Source organism: Thalassophryne amazonica, chromosome 8 (genome assembly GCF_902500255.1).
Source record: "Thalassophryne amazonica chromosome 8, fThaAma1.1, whole genome shotgun sequence".
Taxonomy (NCBI): Eukaryota; Metazoa; Chordata; class Actinopteri; order Batrachoidiformes; family Batrachoididae; genus Thalassophryne; species Thalassophryne amazonica.
In genome coordinates this window covers 21,695,393-21,718,797 of record NC_047110.1, presented here as the reverse complement: position 1 = coordinate 21,718,797, position 23,405 = coordinate 21,695,393, and the positions used below count along the sequence as shown (strand labels likewise).

The 23,405-nt window shown below is 39.7% G+C and overlaps 1 protein-coding gene across 2 annotated transcripts in view; it reads right to left on the bottom strand.

Annotated features, from left to right (window-relative positions):
* Window positions 1–5,555: 5,555 nt before the first annotated feature.
* Window positions 5,556–23,405, bottom strand: part of rnf141 (ring finger protein 141) — a 30,547-nt gene continuing 12,697 nt past the window's right edge. Inside the window, exons 1-5 of one of the 2 annotated variants that reach the window (XM_034175846.1) lie at window positions 17,142–17,278; window positions 12,212–12,320; window positions 6,860–7,041; window positions 6,234–6,341; window positions 5,556–6,125 (exon numbers count right to left, since the gene is read on the bottom strand). In XM_034175846.1, coding sequence (XP_034031737.1) covers window positions 5,975–6,125; window positions 6,234–6,341; window positions 6,860–7,041; window positions 12,212–12,320; window positions 17,142–17,278 — 687 coding nt within the window. In that variant the 3' untranslated portion in view covers window positions 5,556–5,974. Of the gene's footprint in view, window positions 6,126–6,233; window positions 6,342–6,859; window positions 7,042–12,211; window positions 12,321–17,141; window positions 17,346–23,405 lie in introns of those variants that run through there. The other variant, XM_034175845.1, reaches the window with a different exon arrangement.

The window sequence follows — 23,405 nt, the reverse complement described above, 5'->3', positions numbered from 1 at the left end:
TCAATTAAAACGCTCCTCAGCCTGATCCACCGATCAGCCCGTGTTCATATTCAAGGTTCAGGTGTTTAATATTAGTCTGAACTGAGGTCCAGAATAAACGTGACAGCACTATGTATGTCAAGAATCAGACAAAATCCAATAAAAAGGGAAAAATGTATTATTCTGAGAACCATCGCCTTTCAGTTGACATGTGATAGATTCCATTTATCCAATGTCATGTAGAAACAGTGTACGTTATGTAACATTTTTCCATTCTAAAGATATGGAAATGCACATACACTGAAGGTATTGTTCAGCTGTCTTTTCATCAACAAAAATAAACAATCTAAACAAATAAACAAGCAAAGCTGTAAAGTGCCAAAAGTATCTCTTTATTCAGGATAATACAGTAAGAATGACAGATGACATACTTTAATAGATGATAGATTCACATTTTTTTACACTTCAATCTCAGCTGTTATTTCAGTTCAGCCATGTGTACTGAAAATATATCTCTAAAATGCAGTTATTTGAGCAGCTACAGAATAAATGCTGCCGCCTTGAGGCTGCAATCTCACATTACACAGCAAATATTTATACAAGTTCAGGGTTTAAGTAAAATTTATACACTTGCACAGTTTGTGTGAGAATGTAGGATGTGAAACTTTACATTTACCAATTAAGAAAACAACCCTGGGAACAATGAGTACATTTTTTTAAATAAATGCTTGAGGTTAACTTTAGATTAAATTATCTTTTCACCTTCTCTCAGAAGCCCTGTGATCAAGCTCCTGTTTATCAAACAGTGACCTCTGCTACCTCAACAATTAAAAACCTCATAAAAAGGTACAAAAATGCAGAAAGCTCTATTTGCATTGTCAGTGTCATTTTGTCAGAATCAACAACCAAAAACATTTTCTCCTCCCCTGAATCCTACTGAACGGACAAAAACAAATTCCTGTTGAGGAAACAATTACTGTATATGGTTAAAAGACTCAGTTCTGAATAGGTGAGCAGTTGCTACCCTTATGTACGCCTGGGTGTGGGTGGGAGAATTAAAATATTGAACAGTACTTAAGAAAAGAAAAAAAAAAAAAATCAAATGTCACACAACAAATGGTGGGATCAGCATTTCATATCATCACCACTTTAAACAATTCCATTAGTTTCATTTGATAAAATGGCAGTTTGTCATCCTGACCAACACCCCGGCACAGATACTCATCGATTACAGTCACATTCACTGAGACAAAAAGTGCCTTTGTTGTGGGCAGCATCATGCAACCTGGCCACGATTATTTCAAATAAAAATTCCTCTGTAGTTTAAAATTGATCCCAGGTTAATTCCACACGAGTGCAGTTATACCTCCAAAGCCGCCAAATTTCAGCTAATTAATCACATTTAATAGCAGCACAGCAGCTACAAGATCGACTGCAATCAATCTATTTGGGGAATGTAAACCACAGTACTTCCAACAGCCATCACATTTTAAATAGTCCCAAGATACACAAAGTATTTTTTATTTTTTTTTTGGTTAATAAAAACAAGCACCTGTGGCCTAACTGGCCACCAGGACCCTACAATCAGCAACAAGGCTTCACAAGCAACTCGTCTATATATTATAGTTAGATGTTAAGATGCCAACATGGCCCAAAGAAGATTCACTGGTCCTCACCTCGATCACAACAACATGAGAGTTGAACCTGGAGCAGTTTTTACAGAGTTTGCTGCTCAGGTGCCTCAATGTTGAGGACCTCAGCAGCTGGAGGAGGCCTAGAATTCCCGTGTCTGCCACAAATAGATGCTAACCTTTGAGAGGTGGGGATGCACTGGTTGTTTACCATGGTGTAGTAGAGCATCCAATGCACCAGTGCATGATCCTAGACCTGACATCAGCAGTTAGTCAGGTTCACATGTATTTGGACAGTGACTTTTTTTCCCCCTCTCTGTACACCACCACAGTGGAGAAGAAACAAATCACATGGGTTTGTCGTGCCGACTTAGCTTTAATAAAAATATCACATTAACCATTTAGGAATTATGGACATTTGTATACATAATGCCTACATTCTCAGAGCCCATATGTAACTGGACAAACTAAATACTAGTTTTCTATAAGCAAGTCAGAGGATACATGAACATGTCTTGGACGTCACTTTAGTATTAGTACAGTAGTGTTCAGAATAATAGTAGTGCTATGTGACTAAAAAGATTAGTCCAGGTTTTGAGTATATTTCTTATTGTTACATGGGAAACAAGGTACCAGTAGATTCACACAAATCCAACAAGACCAAGCATTCATGATATGCACACTCTTAAGGCTATGAAATTGGGCTATTAGTAAAAAAAAAAGTAGAAAAGGGGGTGTTCACAATAATAGTAGTGTGGCATTCAGTCAGTGAGTTTGTCAATTTTGTGGAACAAACAGGTGTGAATCAGGTGTCCCCTATTTAAGGATGAAGCCAGCACCTGTTGAACATGCTTTTCTCTTTGAAAGCCTGAGGAAAATGGGACGTTCAAGACATTGTACAGAAGAACAGCGTAGTTTGATTAAAAAGTTGATTGGAGAGGAGAAAAGTTATACACAGGTGCAAAAAACTATAGGGTGTTCATCTACAATGATCTCCAATGCTTTAAAATGGACAAAAAAAAAAACAGACGCGTTGAAGAAAACAACATGAACAATCATGAAAATGGATAGACAAATGAAGAATGGCAAAGGCTCACCCATCGATCAGCTCCAGGATGATCAAAGACACTCTGGAGTTACCTCTAAGTGCTGTGACAGTTAGAAGACACCTGTGTGAAGCTAATTTATTTGCAAGAATCCCCCGTAACGTCCCTCTGTTAAATAAAAGACGTGCAGAAGAGGTTACAATTTGCCAAAGAACACATCAACTGGCCTAAAGAGAAATGGAGGAATATTTTGTGGATTGATGAGAGTAAAATTGTTCTTTTTGGGTCCAAGGGCCGCAGACAGTTCGTGAGACGACCCCCAAACTCTGAATTCAAGCCACAGTTCACAGTGAAGACAGTGAAGCATGGTGGTGCAAGCATCATGATATGGGCATGTTTGTCCTATATATCGCATACCAGGTATCATGGATCAATACTTAAAGAGGTCATGTTGCCTTATGCTGAAGAGGACATGCCCTTGAAATGGGTGTTTCAACAACACAATGACCCCAAGCACACTAGTAAACGAGCAAAATCTTGGTTCCAAACCAACAAAATTAATGCCTCGCAGATGTGAAGAAATCATGAAAAACTGTGGTTATACAACTAAATACTAGTTTAGTGATTCACGGGATTGCTAAAAAAGCAGTTTGAACATAATAGTTTGAGTTTGTAGCGTCAACAGCAGATGCTACTATTATTGTGAACAGACCCTTTTCTACTTTTTTTTTTTTTTACTAATAGCCCAATTCCATAACCTTAAGAGTGTGCATATCATGAATGCTTGGTCTTGTTGGATTTGTGAGAATCTGCTGAATCTACTGGTACCTTGTTTCCCATGTAACAATAAGAAATATACTCAGAACCTAGATTAATCTTTTTAGTCACATGGCACTACTATTATTCTGAACACTACTGTACAAGCACAGCACAGTGCTGTATGTTAAAGCAGCCAGTTATCAAAAACTGAGTGACCTTATCAGAAGGAGATGAGTGAGACACCCCTGGCAACTCTGAAGAAGGTCCACATTTCTGTGGCTGAAGAAACTGATTATCATGCAAGTATTGTCTCTTCCATCACCAGTTATACAGCTTCATGGTGAAGTAGCACAAAGCGAAAATCAATCAAATTAAGGCTCAAGTCTCCCATGTGCCGTCTAGCAAACATCTCCTTTTTAAAAAAATTTTTTCTTCTGTTCCATTCCACCATGAAGCTGCAGGACTGGTGATGCATCAGACAAAAAGTGCACTATGCACATTTTTTCCAATCACAATCAAAGACGCTTATTACTTCTTTAGTTCTCATTGGTGGCTTGATGGCTTCCCTCACTAATCATCTTGCACAGTCAGATTTACCATACAGTACCTGTTTGTACTCTTAATGAATGATGCAAATAAAGTCCAAGACATATTGAATGTCTTCCAAGTTAAATAAATAAATAACTGGCTGTAAAAGAGAGGATTTGTCTTGTCAATACTCCGTTTAGTTGATCCTATTACTTAGAACATCTGAAAATTAAAAAACTGTAGATAATTCTGAAATGGTTAATCTGATATTTTTGTTAAACATCCTGAATTAAAGTTAAAAGTCTACACTACAAGAACATACTGATTGCTTAATTTCAATGCTTTTGTGGTAATGTGAAAAAACTACAAAAATTGCACCTTTGTAGAACTACTTTTGGACCTTACAGTATAAAAGTCCGTTCTTCCAGCTTCTCCCTTTTGCACTTGGGGTCATCAGAGCAGAGCCGTTACAGATCTGCATGTTGATTTGGCATAAGTTTTACATTACATGAAGAATGACCAGGGGTGGTCTTGAACTGGGAAGTTTCTGCTCTGAAAACAAGCGCACTAACTGCTGGTCTACCACATCACTGATTCAGTCCGTTAATCTAATAACTGCCCTGTTAATCACAGAAAGGTGAGGATGTAAATAAATCAGGTGCTGCACTGGATGAGATCAGTCAAAATTCAATTTACACACTGAGCAAAACATCAATATGTACTGAGGAACTCTTAATAGCTTTTCATTTTGTGCCAATAATGTACTTTTGGTAAACATCACAATATATACAATTTACTGGAGTGTGTATGTGTGTGTGTTGTTGGATGATCAATCCTTCAGAAACCCAGCAAATAAATATCCATCCCTCATCTTTACCTGTAAAAACAGTACACAGATATAAATAAGAGCCAGTTATCCTGCTTGTTGGTGGAGTGTCAGCGGCAGGTTGTACGAGCACCCTTGAGGTTGTGATGTCGATACAACACAGAGAGCAAGAATTACTGACTGTGTAACCGCACCTCAGTAACACTCCTGAATCTACCTCCAGCACCAACAACTTCTTATCCCGCGACAGTCACTGCCACGCAAACCACATGATGTTACCACAAACAAATCACTCTGCAAGAGTGATTTCAGAAGATCTGGAACTACATTACACACACACACACACACACACAACACGTAAGCATGTTGTGTCCCTGAAGGTGACATCAGCGTTGTGCTGGAGGTTTTGCTCAGTGTATGTGGATTCCTCAAAAGTGTTTATAAGGATATCACTGGAGATATAAACATGCAACAGCGCACAATAATGACTGTGGAACAACATGATGGGTGAAACTTAACACCATAGGGTGGCCGGCGTCTTACCAGAAAATCTGGTACAATTGGGTGTTTTCTTAAATTTGGAGTCCTAGACTGAAAGATGGGACATGTACTTCTTAAACCTCTCATCAGCATACGCATCAACCTTGGATTACCTCCTCTGCAGCAGTATCTGGAATAGTTCTACACTGGAGAGGGGGGGGAAAAAAAAAAAAAAAAAAAAATCAACTTGGATCGGGAGTCTCCTCATCAAAAATGCCAACCCAGGACTTTTTTTTTTTTTTTTTAAATCCCATGAAGTCTATGATACACCAACATAAAATGTATGTAGGACTTGGACTTTTGGCAATTTTATGTTTTACATGAAGGGATTACATCCTATGTTACAAATAAATTCCGTGAATACAACCTATATTACAAATACTGAATTTAAGTTTACATAAAGTTTTAGTGCACACTGTGTCAATGAACCACCGCATCTATGATACCTGGGCTGTGAAGACACACTGGGCAAAGAGCATCCTGGGAGTTTGTTTTTTTTTTTTTAGGAGTGAGCAGACAGACGTGTTGTTGTGGGAGCCTGCCACTAAGGAGAGCAGGAAACAAATTTTCCTCAGTGACATACAGTAGTGTGGTTCAACATGTCAAGTCTACTTCATATTCCTCGCTTTGACTTGTCAGCTCATATTTTTCAGCGTGCGGCAACGTTAAGGCCTGTGTGGGTAGCCCGCCTCATCGGCTAAATTGAGGATGTAGCATGCTACGTCATCCTCCGTGGGGAAATCAGACATTACCCACGAGTCATTGGCAGCAGTCACTTGGAGGCGGCAGATTGGACAGTTTCTGTTCCGCCCACTCCTATGGAAATACAAAGGAATTAATAATAATCATACCAGTGTTGCAGGTTTGCTGACAAACCATTGGGTTGATTTGCAGAAAAATACTGAGCTCTGTCAGTCTTCTTACCATTTATCAATGCACTTCTGACAAAAACTGTGGGCACAGGGCAGAATGAGGTCCGACTTGCCGTCCATGCAGATACAACACTCCTCCTCATCAGTCAGCTGCTTCACTCTGAAAGGGGAAAACAAACAAGAGCACAGCTGCAACGATTAACTGATAATCAACTATTAATTAATTCCATGCTGCCAGCACAACCTCCAAGTCCAGCCGAGAGGAGCTGACCCGACGATGGAAATATTGCCAGCACGTTCTCAAGGACTTCTAGACTCGCTAGGAAAATAAGTATTTGCTGGAACTGAGAGCTGCATAAATCAGAAACATGCTACATTCAGCTACTCTAAAGGAGGGTAATCTAGGTACAACTCAGCCAATCAGCACAAGAAAGTGGAGTTTCAGGAGGTACGGTAACACGATGTGAACGTGGCGTGCAGGTGTGCCTGCAGGTGTAAATATGTTTGTCTGTCTATATGTCCCTGCGACAGGCTGGCAGCCTGTCCAGGGCGTACTCCGCTTCTCGACCACTGGGTGCTGGGACAGACTCCAGCATGCTCCCTTGACCCTTAACTGGAATAAGCGGGTTTATATAACGGAGTGATGGATGTTCTCCTTACTGAGATTAATGTACTGACCTGCCCATCCACATGCTGGCCTGGCAGGTGTCTGTGGTGGGGAGGTGGCTGGACGAGCCCTCTGTGGCGCCCTCTGCAGATAGCACCTCAGCCGCCTGGCTAGTGATGTCCCGATAAAGCTGGATAAACTGGTACAGGTTCATGATGCGTGATGTTTCAACTATACCAGTCTCTTTATTAATCTGTCAGGAAACATGATGACTTCAGCTTTTAATTTTTAAGAGACAAACCAAACCAGGTGATATGTGGTATTTTGAGGTGCTATTACATACAGAAATTTTTAAGAAAAAAAAAAAAAAAAAAAAAAAAAAACTTTCCATGAATCAAATATCTGAAAATTTTTTAAAATAAACATGCTCAACCAAATTTTGACTTGTACAGCTCATAAAAATACATGTAGAGTTGAACATTTAAGAAAACTTACTTATTAATTTTTAACAGTTGGGGTTTTTCTGTTTTTTTGCTTTCTTATTTTGTAACATCAGACCTTACCTCTGAAGCGGCTTGGGGCAACTTAGGTTGTGATATAAATAAATTGAACTGATTTATTGCAAAGTATCAAAATATCATGCTGTTAAAAAGAAGTGCTGTAGAAAACCAACATCAAACCTACTTACCAAAGGAAACTAGACTGCCAAGGGCCCCATGGGTTACTGGCTCAATTAAAGCCCAAGGCAAAATTGCCATTTTCGGCATAAAAACGCCTGCCATTTCCAAATGAACGAATCCATGCAAACAATTTTAGGATGGAAAAAATGTCAATTACCAAAACTGTGCCCTTGTTAAATTAAAACAAAAGTTATCAAACAGTTTTTGAGAAAACTGTGTCCAAATACCCAAATTGTCTGTTTTCTGCATAAAAATAGCTGCCATTTCCAAACAAACAAATCTATGACAATTATTTTTTCATGTGAAATATGTCAACGACCCATATTAAGCCCCTGACAAATGACAAAAAAAAGTTAGTTTTTGAGAAAATTGCCCTTGGCTGCCGCAAATAGATGCTTCCTCGTGAAGTGCTCAAAATGGCTATTTTCGGCATAAAATGGCCGCCATTTCCAAATGAACAAATCTACGAATATGATCTTTAGACAGAAACAATGTCAATGACCCATATTACGTCCATGCCAAATTAGAAAAAAGTTAGACAGTTTTTAAGATATCGCAATAAACAGACGCTGACCACTAAAACAAACACTGACGACTATGACAGACACACCCCATGACATAGGGTTAGCGGGCTATTGGCTGGTAACCCTATGAAGAACAAAATATATGGTGAGAGCGCATTGTGAATATGCATTCAATAACAGCCTTGAAAAGAAATCAGCATCAATGCTTTAGCAGTCAGGCAAAATCATTTTTACTTTCATGGCGGAATAATTTGTTTTAGAGCTCAAACATGAAGAAAAACAAAACATTTTTTCAACATGGTTTGCGGATTTGGTGAGCGGGGCTCCTCTGCTAACCATGGTCAAGCAGATGCAGGTGTCAAGGAGCAAACCAGAGACCCTTTGGCATATGTAAGCAGTCTCCATGTATGGCACTCAGGTGCCCCCTGGTGTATCTAGGCAGCTATTTTGTGATCTTGCTGTTCCCCTGTGGTCCTTGTGGGTTGAGAGTGTTGGCAACTTATATGAATGAAGCGACGCAAAGCTCACTCATGGTACAGGGAGTCCCAAACAGGAAGTGCCACATTTTGAGTCCACAGTGAAACAGGAAATGTCAAACACTTCTTGGATTGACAGATGAGATCTCGTGGAATCTCGTGTGAACTTGGTGGCAAGTTCACACTGAAACAGGAAGTGCCAAATTTTGAGTCCACAGTGAAACAGGAAATTACAAATGTTAAACACTTCCTGGCATGGGTGGAGCTAGAGTGGAGGCCAGGGTTGCACTGGACTCCCCTGAAATCTGATTGGACACAGATGATTGACATGTCACGGCACCCCATGTCTGGTTGAAAAGAGCTGCATTTTGAAATCAGTGACACATATGGACTGCTGGGTCTCTCCTGTACAGTAGTTGGTGCTGTGTATCGCCACAAGAAGTTCTAATCCACCTTAGAAGAAGAAGAAAAATGTCTAAGATTTTAAACTGAAAACGTCATCTGAATCACAGACTCCAAATGACACCAAAGTTATATTGTGAGTCAACAACCAGTTTTTTTTATTTTTTTTTTTTATGCCAGAAATAAGTTCCAGGTTGCTAAAAGCAGCTTTTCTCCTTTAATTCAGGTTGCCTTATATACGAGGTCTGTTAGAAAAGTATCCAACCTTTTTATTTTTTGCAAAAACTATATGGATTTGAAACGTGCGCTTGCATCAGCCAAGCTTGAACCTTCGTGCACATGCGTGAGTTTTTTCACGCCTGTCGGTTGCGTCATTCGCCTGTGGACAGACTTTGAGTGAGCAGTGGTCCACCCACCCCTCTCGTCGGATTTTCATTGTCAGGAAAATGGCCGAGCGACTGCCACTTTGCTGCATGAAAATGTTTTCAGAAACTGTGTGAGACAGCCAGGTGGAAACCATTCGGAAAATTCAGATGGCTTTTGGTGAAGATTCTATGGGCATCACAGAGATTAAGGAGTGGTACAGCCGGTTTAAAGACGGCCCACAATGGCACAGGGTGCGCCGCGCCTCCCGAGCGGCGATCGACCAGATCATTTCCAAACTGAATGCTGTGTTGATCCGGGACGTTGTCTGACTACCAGAGAAATGGCACAAGAGGTGGACATCAGTCATTTTTCGGCAGATTCCACTGTTACTAGAGATTTTGTAATGAAAGACGTGCGGAGGCATTCGCGCCCCGGGACGGGGCCGCTAATGGCTCAGGCTGAAAGAAATACAGGTAATTTACTCATCCTCTGTTCTGTATAAACCCCCTGTAACCTCTTAATTTTGCTCTATGGAAGACTTATTTTTAAATAACCTGTTAATGTTGGTGTCTGAGTGACACACCAGTGATACAACTTTAGATAAATAACTGTAAAGTTATCTTCCTTAAACTCAAACTGAAAGCAAATCTCTACAACTTGACAAAAATTAATTAAAAATACAAAATACAGCTTCCTGATGAAGTGGTGTAGAGCAGGATTTTCTTAAAAATTTGCCAGAAAGTACATCTGAGTTGCAAGCCTACATTTGATGTTTTGGTGAAAGAACATGTTGTATTCCTTGTAACGGATGTAAATAAAGTTCAAGACATATTCAGTGACTTGGAAATGTTCATGTTTCCATCCCCTGAGCTGTCTGAAGAAAACTGGCAATAAAACGTATTATTAGTTACAGGTATTATCACGTTTTAAAGATTTGCGTTCAGTTTGAGGAAGATAATTTTAGACATTACATCTACATTAAAAATATGATTAAAGCAGCAGAGGGTTAAGCGGGGTGTAATTAGGGGGGGTCTTTCTTTTGACCCCATAGTGATATGCTGACAATATCACCTAAGTCATCCAGAGGCATACAGTTTAAACCTATGGTTAAAATTGTAACCAAACTAATTTCAGACAAGTTATTTAAATTAACGTCACGACTGAAGTTTTATAAAGTAAAAATATCAGATAGTAATGCACTAATTTTGAAGCTTTTAGTGTGGACATGCTGCGTCCAGGTGCACTATGGGTAAGCCAAGTACATTCACGACAGAAGAAATGCATTTGAGACGCTCTGATCAGGCTCCACACGGACAACAGCATTAAACTCTTTGTATGTAGCGCCTAAAACTCTTGTTACTATATTCTCTGGGTTTATAGACGTTGTTATTGTGTTTATCTAAAAATGTCAGAAGAGGCCCAGGTTCCTTCTCCAAAAGCCAAAAAGTCTGTCAAATTGTGATTCAGGCCGTGTGATATAACCGGTGTCAAAATGCATAGAACACTGCCTACTGGCAACCAGTGTTGTCGACCACAGGATTTTAAAATTGTCTGTAGGTTTCCAAAACCTGAGAGACCCCACACGAGGAGATAAAAACAAATGATAGATCTGACAGGTTTAGTTGTACAGTGTGTGGTGTCAGCCACATGGTAAAAACACCACACACGAACATTCCCAGGTCAGACACCTTGCTTTCTGATTGGCTGCATGTCACATTTAGCTCCTCACGTCCTTCTTAACACACCACACATGGCAGGAATATCTGATAAGATTATATTTAGCGTCATCACAATTGTCTGGGCGTCCTTAAGATTGTTGGAAGCGGAAGATCTGGTCCGATATCGGCCTAATCATCTTGCCATGTGAACCAGGCTTGATGTTATGATGCCTCACAGAGCGACTGACTGATCTGTTATAACACCGCACCGAACATGTTTTCACTATTATTTGATTTCTTTGTGCGACTGACATCGTTATTCAAGCATTCAAAAGGCGATTTCTATCACCACACAACTCCAACCACACATGAGAAAGTTTTTTGACAGTTCTTGTTATTGAAAGAAACCTTGTCTCCCTCACCAGATAGAGTTGTGATGTCATCACGGGTGCGCTTAGGCGCTGTCTAGTGAGATATTGAAAATTTCTTTCTTTTTTTTTTTTTTTTTTTTTTAATACAAATGGAAAAAAAAGACAAATTTTACAAAAGCACATTTATTTGTAAACACCAACATGATGCATTGATTCACTTGAGATAAGTTTTTAGACAGTTTATCAGATTAGTGTTAAAAAGGATAACTTTTCAGTTAGCTGATTACCAGTTACCGAAGCTAACTTTTTGGTTAGCTGTGCCCACCACTGTGCTAATGCTCCTCAGAAGCATTTACTGAAAGTAAAGTGTGAAGGACCTAAATGACATGGTTAGATGTGAGGCGCTTCCAGGCATGTGAGAGGCAAAAAAAAGAAAAATGCGGGGGGTCAGAGCCCCCCAGAAGCTAAAAGGTTTTAGTCATGCTCATGCTCCCAAGAACCATTTTACTGAAAAAAAACATCTGAAGGACCTAAATGACATGATTAGATGGCGAGGAACATCCAGGCATGTGAGAGGCAAATAAAGAAAATGCTTAAAAGGGTGGAGGGAGGCGAAGCTCCCCAGAAGCTGAAGGTTTTTATATTCATGTTAATCTTCCTCAGAAGCATTTACTGAAAATAAAGTTTGAAGGACCTAAATTACATGTTTAGATGGTGAGGATCTTCCAGGCATGTGAGAGGTAAAGAAAAAAAAATGCTTAAAAAGGCGGGGGGGCTGAAGGGGTGGAGCCCCCCAGAAGCTGAAAGGTTTTATCCATGCTAATGCTCTCCTGAAGCATTTACTCAAAAATGACATGGTGAGATGCTGAAGAACTTCACTTGCTCGTGTATCCGCAACAAACATATTACAAAAAATGGCAGGTTTGTGCCTGAAGCTGTGGCTCACCTTAGTGCAAACAACCCTGACAGCCACCTTCCACAAAGCCGATGCATCAGAGCCTGGCTGCACCTCAAACAGCAGGTGCTTCTGCTGTCCAACAGCTAGTTTGGCCGTTCTGAAAGAGAACCATGAGAGACACTATGTTCAATCGGGAAAACACTGCTTTTTTGTTTGTTTGTTAATACACAGTGCAACACAGCACAGTGATACATATTCACAAACATTAAACAGAGCTGGCCTTTTCAGCTGTCACTATGTACGCTGCAAAATGCAGTGAGTGTACAGACAGATGAGTCCATTAACTCACCAAACTAAAAAAGGCACATAATGCGGACAAACTCACCCAAATTAGGTGAATTATCCCCACTAGATCAATACAAAAACAAACTTTTTTGAATAAATAGCCCACAGATACATCTACCACCTTCTGGATGGTTGTACACTGGATTGCAATGAAAAAACTGGAGCTGGCAGAAAGACTGACCATTTCTTCAAGGAAATGCACTAAGACGAATCCATTAATTTGTGGTTGTTATAGCAGTTACCTTCTAAAACTGAAATAATGCATTCACAAGTCCACTCAACCAACTGGAAAGGATTGTGTATAGATTTAACCACAAAATAAAAAGCAAGCAATGGGGAATGCAGTGAATGGGGTCTGTAAGACAAAGACTGTTTCCACACAGAAATGTACTAAAATTAGAGAAATAAACTGTTACCTTCTAGAACTCAAATAACAGGCTCGGAAATCCAAGCAACCTCATAGAAAGGATTTTGTATGAATGTAGCCAAAGGTGACACCCGTGCTGGCTGACATCTACTTAATGCGGAAAACAAAAACAAAAACGATGTCTGCAATTAAAATTTGTGATGGATAATGGAATTGTTCAGTTGCCCAAACCCACCTCTGAAGATACACACGGTTTTGAAGTCACATTTAAATGAAAAATGAAGATGACTGCCAGTTTCTTTCCATTCGAAATCTTAGGTCTGGTGTGCACCAAGGCCACCTACGCTTGTGTTCAACAGTCAAATTCCAAAGGAAAATCCAGCATGAAATTATAGTATGCTGATTATTTTTTGATCATTAGTGTCATTAATTGTGACATCCTACAATATAGAATACTAAAGCAGCTATGCAGAATTTAGTTCTCAAACAGAACACTGTCCACAAAACAAAAACATACAGCAACACATCCAAGTACAGGTACTATTAAAATAAATATAAAAATTGTTAACCTATCAAATTTACAATTTATGATGATTTATTTAATTAATTTAAAGCCTGATTCATTCTTATGCAGCTCTGTAACTCTGTGTCATGCAATGACAAGCATGACAGTTTTAAAGTTCTCCATCACTAGATTGTGTTTTATTATGGATTAATTTGACCCTCAAAAAGCTTTTCTTTCTACAATCCCATTTTTACTGATTCTTCAAGACTACATTTTGCCAAACATAAGAATTTTGGGTAAAAAAATAAAAATAAAAATCAATCAATCAATCAATCAGAGTACAACCCCAATTCCAATGAAGTTGGGACATTGTGTGAAATGTAAATAAAAACAGAATACAATGATTTGCACATCCTCGTCAACCTATATTCAATTCAATACACCACAAAGACAAGATATTTAATGTTCAAACTGATAGACTTTTTTGTTTTTGTGCAAATAGTTGCTCATTTTGAAATGGATGCCTGCAACACATTTCAAAAAAGCTGGGGCAGGGGCAACAAAATACTGGGAAAGTTGATGAATGCTCAAAGAACACCTGTTTGGAACATTCCACTGGTGAACAGGTTAACCCTCTGGGGCCGACGCCGTCGTATACGACGGCTAAGACCGAGCTTTACTAAATTATAAGTAACTTTTTAATGATATTAGATAGAAACACTTTTTTTTTTGCTGAAAAGTTAACTCCGCGGACTTTCGAATCAGCCATCGGCCATCTTTGTACTCCTCATAGAAGCTGTGTGATGACGTGGGCAATGTGAGTCTCCAATCGGAATTGGTTCACCGTCACATGGTTTTCCAAAATCCAATGGTAGGGCAGATTTACCTCACTTGAATAGCTAAAGATTGTTTTCAGGAGTGATATGTTATTAGTTGGCCCATTTGAATAGCCTCCTGAGTGCTCCAATGAGTACATACTATTGGTCTCCAGTGCGCCCTCCACCATTACGCACAGCGATCAGTGAAAGCAGATGGAGAGCCTCTGATGACAATCTCACATGCTCAAACAAAGAGTGTGTAACCATCAGGATTGCTCCACTAGTTTGCATGTGAATGTTACTGGATAACTCTGTTGCTTTCTCAGTGTAAAGCACTGTTTACCATATCAATGGAGCGAGGGGGAGGGCTGCTCCTCAGACTGTAAGGAGCCAAAGTGGGCCAAAGTGTGAATGAAAGCTGCTGTAAGCCCCTTTCACACCGGGGCAGCTCCCAATTGCTCCCCGTGGCATCATGATGACGCAGGAATTTCTGCGTCAGGTGCGTGCAGCAAGGGGCCGAGAGGAGGTGAGAACGCAGCCTGCAGGTTCTCTGCACAGAGAAGTCAGAGTGCACAGTTTGGCTGCAGACAGACACTGTGCACTCTGACTTCTCGTCTACTTGTTGTGCTGAGCTGCAGGGCTGCGCTCTGAGTTCTGTTATAGTTTATCTTTCCTCCCTTGACCGTGAGATGCACGCGCGGGCACGGACCGTCCTTGCAAATGTGGAGATATGTGGAGTCCTACTTGATGTTGACATGTCCTGGACTTATGTCCTTTTTTAATTGTGATGAGAGAGTCTGAGCAGAGAAAGGAACTAACTGCCTGCAGACATTTTTTTTTCTTTTCTATCCTCCGTTGACCGCGAGATGCGCGCGAACAGACCGTCAAGCAAATGTGGAGATGTCTGGAGTTCTACTTGATGTTGACATGTCCTGTCTCAGGACTTATGTCCTTTTTTGTCCTTTTTTAACTGCGATGTGAGACTTTGAGCAGAGAACAAGGAACTAATGCCTGCAGCCAGACTTTTTCTTTTTCTTTTAATTGTTCACATGTGCGCGCGTGAACGAATCTCCATGAGTGGACTAGAGATTTCCAGACTTTTTACTGGATATTTCTGGCAATCAGTCTGCATTTTTTTTCTTCAGCGTGTAGTTTTTATTGCATTAAGTACATGGTATAAAAACGATCCTGCGTGACTTATACTGTGGGAACAATGGAACACAGCAGGAATCATAAATTGGCTTCGAGTCACGCCGGGTAATGCCTCTTTGCCCCGAATCACGCTGGAACCACTTCCTTTCTGCGTCGAGCACAGGACGCCAAAAAAATTAAACAGGTTTAATTTTTCGGCGCCCGACTTGCTTCCTCCTTTGCGCCCTCGTGCTGTTGTGGCGCCGAGCTGCATCGTCTCGGCACCGAGTTGCTTCCACGCGGCGGTGTCATAATGACGCATGGCGCAACTGGGAGCACCCCCGGTGTGAAAGGAGCAGCAAAGAACATTCCAAAACACAGTAGAAGCAGAAGTTTGTGATGTAACCTTTGTGTAATAGCAGACAGAAATTGCTTTGAGATGAGACAAACAAAACGCATATACCATTTTATATATATTGTTTCAAAATGTGCATTTGTGTTTATTGTTAGAACCTTTCTGTTGTACAGTCTTTCACACAAGACCTCAAATTACCTTTGTAAAGTGTCAAAACAGTTGTTGATTACAGTTTGCTGTGTGTTTTGAATAAATGTGTGTGGAAAATTATTTTCTGCTTTACTTTTTCCTTTCTTATTTCTGATTGTAAACCTTTATTACACTTATAAAACACAACAAAAGCATATATATTATGAAAGCACAGGTTGTCCTGAAAAAAAAGAGACATAAAACTTGATTGTGTGATGCAGGGAGAGCTGTTAACAGCAATAATAAAACATTTATGCCAGGCGAGTGAACTGTCCAACAAATGCCCTCAGACCCCAGAGGGTTAATTGGAAACAGGTGAGTATCATGACTGGGTATAAAAGGAGCATCCCCAAAAGGCTCAGCCGTTCACAAGCAAAGATGGGGCAAGGATCACCACTTTGTACACAACTGCATGAAAAAATAGCCCAACAGTTTAAGAACAACATTTCTCATCTTCAATTACAAGGAACTTAGGGATTCCATCATTTACAGTTCATAATATAATCAGAAGATTATACAGGACAGGACATTTTATCTGATGAGAGCAAACAATCCGTTATAAAAAATCTGATATATAATGTGTTTTTTACATGGAAGACAATACAAAAACACTGGGACTTTTTTTGTCCGGTGACTGCGAATGTCCAATTTATACGATGACAGTTTAGGTGAGTTTTACTGTACATGGGCCTGAACACTAAATTTACCTTGCAAAACTCTGACAATGATGTCGGCTTCCATCCCACACGGCTGACTATTTTCCCAAATTTTTCTTCTGTTTGGATCTGAAGGGAATCTGTACATCTTGAAGCCCTTGTTGTATCTATTTGTGCCTCCAAACACACAACAACCCAGCATTTTCAGCGAATAGATAAATAAAATAGCTGGATTTACATGCAGATAGATTAACAGCGAACGCTATTTTGGCCACAAGATGGCACCACGAGTCACATGACCTTTTTTTTTTTTTTCAACCCATCATGTCAGTACTCTCTGAATTGAGAGACTCTAGGCTCCAGTACACCCACACCCCCACCTACTTGCAATAAGTATGTTGAGAAAATGAAATTTTATTTTTAACATGATTTCTTTTTCTTCAGTCTGTTGTATTCTTCTTCAAGCTGCAATGTCTGATATTTAAAACATTTAGCTTGATTATTTAAACACAAATCTGATTTCATACTCCAGAGAAGCCAATTGTCCAAAGGAACACATTTTTTTCCTCAACTGATGGAATATTTGTTTATGCCAATATTATTTATACTTACACATCGTTAAGTTCAGCCACTCTGGCCAGAAACTCCTCGTAGGTAAGGCTGCCACTGTCACGCACCAGTCCTGCATGCTTCACCAGCTTCTCAGGAAGATGGGTCATCATAGCTTGACCCGAGATCTGCTGGCCCATCCCAGCAGCAGCAGCACTTATACAACAGCTCTGGTAGAACACTGAACCTCATTCAGTTGTGGGGAGCCTGGCAGGAAATATGGAGTTATAATTCAGTTTTTACAGTTGAGTAATCTGTCTTATTTCAATCAAAACATATTCTAAGTGTTGTACAAGATGAACTGTGCCTGTACAGAATCCATCTCCAGGGACCCACATGCAGCCCGTGCCACTTAGATTTCTGTTTGACTTGATGATGAGCTGCTATGACATGGCAAAGATAATCAGTTGAGAGCAATGAGTCTGTAGGTGCTCTCCAAGGACTGTACACCCTCACAAGGATAAGAACAGTAAATGTCCAACTTTTGCCGAACAGCTCATTTCTTCAAAGGTTTAAATTTATTACTTTTAGCCCATGACATATTGTGCAAGAAATGGGTACACACACACACTGAGGAAAATAAGTATTTGAACACCCTGCGATTTTGCAAGTTCTTCCACTTAGAAATCATGGAGGGGTCTGAAATTTTCATCTCAGGTGCATGTCCACTGTGAGAGACATAATCTAAAAAAAAAAAAATCCGGAAATCACAATGTATGATTTTTTTTTTAAATAATTTATGTTACTGCTGCAAATAAGTATTTGACCACCTACCAACCAGCAAGAATTCTGGCTCTCACAGACCTGTTAATTTTTCTTTAAGAAGCCCTCTTATTCTGCACTCTTTACCTGTATTAACTGCACCTGTTTGAACTTGTTACTTGTATAAAAGACACCTGTTCACACAATCAATCACTCTCCAACCTGTCCACCATAGCCAAGACCAAAGAGCTGTCTAAGGACACCAGGGACAAAACTGTAGACCTGCACAAGGCTGGGATGGACTACAGGACACCAGGCAAGCAGCTTGGTAGAAGACAACAACTGTTATGATTATTTATTAGAAAGTGGAAGAAACACAAGATGACTGTCAATCTCCCTTGGTCTGGGATTCCATGCAAGATCTCACTTTGTGGGGTAAGGATGATTCTCAGAAAGCTCAGAACTACACAGGAGGACCTGGTCAATGACCTGAAGAGAGCTGGGACCACAGTCACAAAGATTACATTAGTAACACATGATGCTGTCATGGGTTAAATCCTGCAGGGCAGCAAGGTCCCCCTGCTCAAGCCAGCACATGTCCAGGCCCGTCTGAAGTTCACCAGTGACCATCTGGATGATCCAGAGGAGGCATGGGAGAAGGTCATGTGGTCAGATGAGACCAGAATAGAGCTTTTTGGAATCAACTCCACTTACCATGTTTAGAGGATCAAATCAAATCAATTTTATTTATATAGCGCCAAATCACAACAAACAGTTGTCCCAAGGCACTTTATATTGTAAGGCAAAGCCATACAATAATTACGGAAAAACCCCAACGGTCAAAACGACCCCCTGTGAGCAAGAACTTGGCGACAGTGGGAAGGTAAAACTCCATTTTAACAGGAAGTAACCTCCAGCAGAACCAGGCTCAGGGAGGGGCAGTCTTCTGCTGGGACTGGTTGGGGCTGAGGGAGAGAACCAGGAAAAAGACATGCTGTGGAGGGGAGCAGAGATCAATCACTAATGATTAAATGCAGAGTGGTGCATACAGAGCAAAAAGAGAAAGAAACACTCAGTGCATCATGGGAACCCCCCAGCAGTCTAAGACGATAGCAGCATAAGTAAGGTTCAGGGTGGTTCAGGGTCACCTGATCCAGCCCTAACTATAAGCTTTAGCAAAAAGGAAAGTTTTAAGCCTAATCGTAAAAGTAGAGACGGTGTCTGTCTCCCTGATCCGAATTGGGAGCTGGTTCCACAGGAGAGGAGCCTGAAAGCTGAAGGCTCTGCCTCCCATTCTACTCTTACAAACCCTAGGAACTACAAGTAAGCCTGCAGTCTGAGAGCGAAGCGCTCTATTGGGGTGATATGGTACTATGAGGTCCCTAAGATAAGATGGGACCTGATTATTGAAAACCTTATAAGTAAGAAGAAGAATTTTAAATTCTATTCTAGAATTAACAGGAAGCCAATGAAGAGAGACCAATATGGGTGAGATATGCTCTCTCCTTCTAGTCCCTGTCAGTACTTTAGCTGCAGCATTTTGAATTAACTGAAGGCTTTTCAGGGAACTTTTAGGACAACCTGATAAATGCATGAATTAGTTTTTCAGCATCACTCTGAGACAAGACCTTTCTAATTTTAGAGATATTGCACAAATGCAAAAAAGCAGTCCTACATATTTGTTTAATATGCGCATTGAATGACATATCCTGATGAAAAATGACTCCACGATTTCTCACAGTATTACTAGAGGTCAGGGTAATGCCATCCAGAGTAAGGATCTGGTTAGACACCATGTTTCTAAAATTTGTGGGGCCAAGTACAATAACTTCAGGTTTATCTGAGTTTAAAAGCAGGAAATTAGAGGTCATCCATGTCTTTATGTCTGTAAGACAATCCTGCAGTTTAGCTAATTGGTGTGTGTCCTCTGGCTTCATGGATAGATAAAGCTGGGTATCATCTGCGTAACAATGAAAATTTAAGCAATGCTGTCTAATAATACTGCCTAAGGGAAACATGTATAAAGTGAATAAAATTGGTCCTAGCACAGAACCTTGTGGAACTCCATAATTAACCTTAGTCTGTGAAGAAGATTCCCCATTTACATGAACAAATTGTAATCTATTAGATAAATATGATTCAAACCACCGCAGTGCAGTGCCTTTAATACCTATGGCCTGCTCTAATCTCTGTAATAAAATTTTATGGTCAACAGTATCAAAAGCAGCACTGTCAGGATGAGAACATCCCCAAGAAAACCATCCCAACCGTGAAGCATGGGGGTGGAAACATCATACTCTGGGGGTGCTCTTCTGCAAAGAGGACAGGATGACTGCACCATATTGAAGGGAGGATGGATGGGGTCATGTATTGCGAGATTTTGGCAAACAACCTCCTTCCACTGGTAAGAGCATTGAAGATGGGTCATGGCTGGGTCTTGCAGCATGACAATGACCCCCAAACACACAGCCAGGGCAACTAAGGAGGGGCTCCGTAAGAAGCATTTCAAGGTCCTGGAGTGGCCTGGCCAGTCTCCAGACCTGAACTCAATAGAAAATCTTTGGAGGGCGCTCAAACTCCAAACCTGAAAGATCTAGAGAAGATCTGTATGGAGGAGTGGACCAAAATCCCTGCTGCAGTGTGTGAAAACCTGGTGAAAAATTACAGGAAACGTCTGACCTCACACAGGTGTTCAAATACTTATTTGCAGCAGTAGCATACAAATAAAGTATTAAAAAAAAAAAAAAATCATACATTGTGATTTCCGTTTTTTTTTTATTTTTTTATTTTTTTTATTTATTTTTTTTAAGATTATGTCTCTCACAGTCGACATGGATCTAAGATGAAAATTTCAGACCCCTCCATGATTTCTAAGTGGGAGAACTTGCAAAATCGCAGGGTCTTCAAATACGGATAAATACATGATAGAATGAAGTACCTGTAAATAAAAAAAAACAAACAAAAACGATTTGTTTATCTTGAAAATATATCAAGCAGTTGAATTTTGGACAGAAATGACTTTCCCATTTGAAAAATTCAGTTTTCCAAGTTGAATAATTTCCAAGGCAGAATATTCACCACAAAAACATTCACTGGTAAAATACATTAGAATATGTACTTTTACTAAATGATGCAATAGTGGCTATATCCAAGATTTTTTCAGCACAGGGTAGAATTGAATCCGCATGAGTAAGTTTCCATCCAAAATGCCCACTCCGACTTTTCCATCTGTTGCTCTAACAAGAAATACGAGTATACATATTATGCACTTGGAAAATTATTGGCTGTTAATTCTGAATAAGACCCATAAGGAATGTGTCTAAAATATTTTGTCCACTCCGAAACCATTTGTTACAAATCTTAAAGTATCCTGTATCATTAATCTTTCCTGATTTTATTGATTTATTTCTCTAATATATCAAGACACTTGTGATTATATACTTTTGAACTATTTCTGACAGTCTTGACATTGTTTTAATTTTTTGCAGCCTATTGACTTAATATAATTATCCAAACTCAACAAAAGATGCACAAATTGCTGGAATACAGTACAAGAGTTATCACTTTGGGCCATGTATTAATATTTTCTTGAAACTATGGATTAATACTTAATAATAAAAACAATTTGTTGTTATTCATACAAAAGAATAACATTTAGCTCTCATATTTGTCTCTTATGGGTAGAAAATTTTGGCACCAGAGGAGAATATTTCACTAAGACTCAAATTTTTAGTGAAAATTTCAGCTTCTACATCAACATTAGTCATCCAGTAAATGATATAAATAATCTAGGTCAGTTTTACTAAGAAACTTGAACTTATTTTAACTTGGAAATATGGCTATTATTGACAGTGGTAATTTTCTTGTATTTTTAACCTTTTGAGAGAACTTGAGAGAAAATAAAAAGTTACAGCCAAAATTTAAAAAGTTTCTGCAATCATAAAGTTTAGAGATAAACTAATTACTAAAAACAGAAAATTGAAGACATCAATTTTTGACCTCTTTGGGACTGAATGCTCTACAATATATCACCCCTCACCCCGCCCAAAGAAAAACCTTTTTACACAGTTGATCAGGATGCTCTATGGGACAGCTTAAGGATCCATGAGATCCCCATTAAGTTGGTGGAGATCATAAGTGACCGGTTATACATAAGGGTGAAGCCCCCCCCCCCCTTTCTTTTGACAGAGGATTTTCTTGTATGAAAATCCTCTGGTCCACTAAACCCAATAAGCTGTGATGCTGTGATGGTGATCCAACAAACAAAACATCCACTATGCACAGTTTCTCCAGTCATAGCTAAAGAAGCATATAACCCCTTTAGAGGTGTCTTGGTGGCTTTCCTCACACTAGTCTCCTTCATGCATGAACACTCAGGTTTTCTGAGCAGCCTACAGTAGACACATTTACCGTACAGTACCATACTGCTTGTTATTCTTAATGTTTTAAGTAACTGAAGTCCAAGATATATTCGGTCACTTTGAAATGTTCATTTCTCCATTCCCTAAATTGTCTAAAAAAAAAAAAAAAAAAAAAAAAAAAGTGGCAATAAAAGTGATATGTATATTGAAAATGGAGAAATACATATGAAGTGACATATGAACATCATAGTTATTAAACCCCTTCAATTAAAGCTGAAAGTCTACATTAAAAATAGGTCTTAAACTTTTCTTTTTAACTCTAATTTGGTCGTGTGCAGAGGGAAAATGACAAAATGTGCCTGACTGTCCACTACTACAAGTCTGATTTCTGCACCCTCAGTTTATCTTGCTAAGCCTACTGAATAAATAAACCATGATAATTCAAGGACAAACCTTGCTCAAGAACTGTGCTTGTATAGATCGTGCAAACTTCAAAGTTCCTGTCAAATCACTCAAACCGCATGTCAAGTCCCATAACAACTTGTTTGACAAGATTTGTGAGTCGACTTGTGACTTGCAGTGTCAGGACTTGAATATCGTTCTCCCACCTCTGGATGTGACTTTACAGATCACTTTAATGAACCACCTGCAGAGCAAAAGATTTAATTTTCTGTTTCAGCTTTTAAAGGAGATCTTTTAAAAACCAATACTAACGCTGTAACTGCACACACATTATTTTCAGGTACATCATCATATTTAAACACTGTAAAGAATTTAATGCAGTGATGTCATCAGAAATGGATGTGGCTTCAGGTGATGCCTATAAAGGCCCCTTCACACGTAACACGATTGAAGCTGAGTAGCGCACAAAGGAGGAAATGAATGCCATTCATGAAAAACTGGAGCAGCCTCTAATGCCTCATGCACCTGTAGCTACAACTATTTGCGCACACCTGTGGTCGACAGACAGAGTGCACTGTGCGAGCCCATTCGATCCCTCTCGCAGCAGGTGTTGGCCAAATTCCAGGTGACACACACAAACATCCAACACCGCTTGCACACTTACAAAATGTGGTGCCATTTGCGCTATAAGCATGAAAATAGTGAGCAGGTGATCACTTTCTAGCTGGCAGTGAAATTTGTCTGTGTCCCCACAAGTGTTTTTTGAAACATGCTGCAGGCATCCATTTCAAAATGAGCAAAT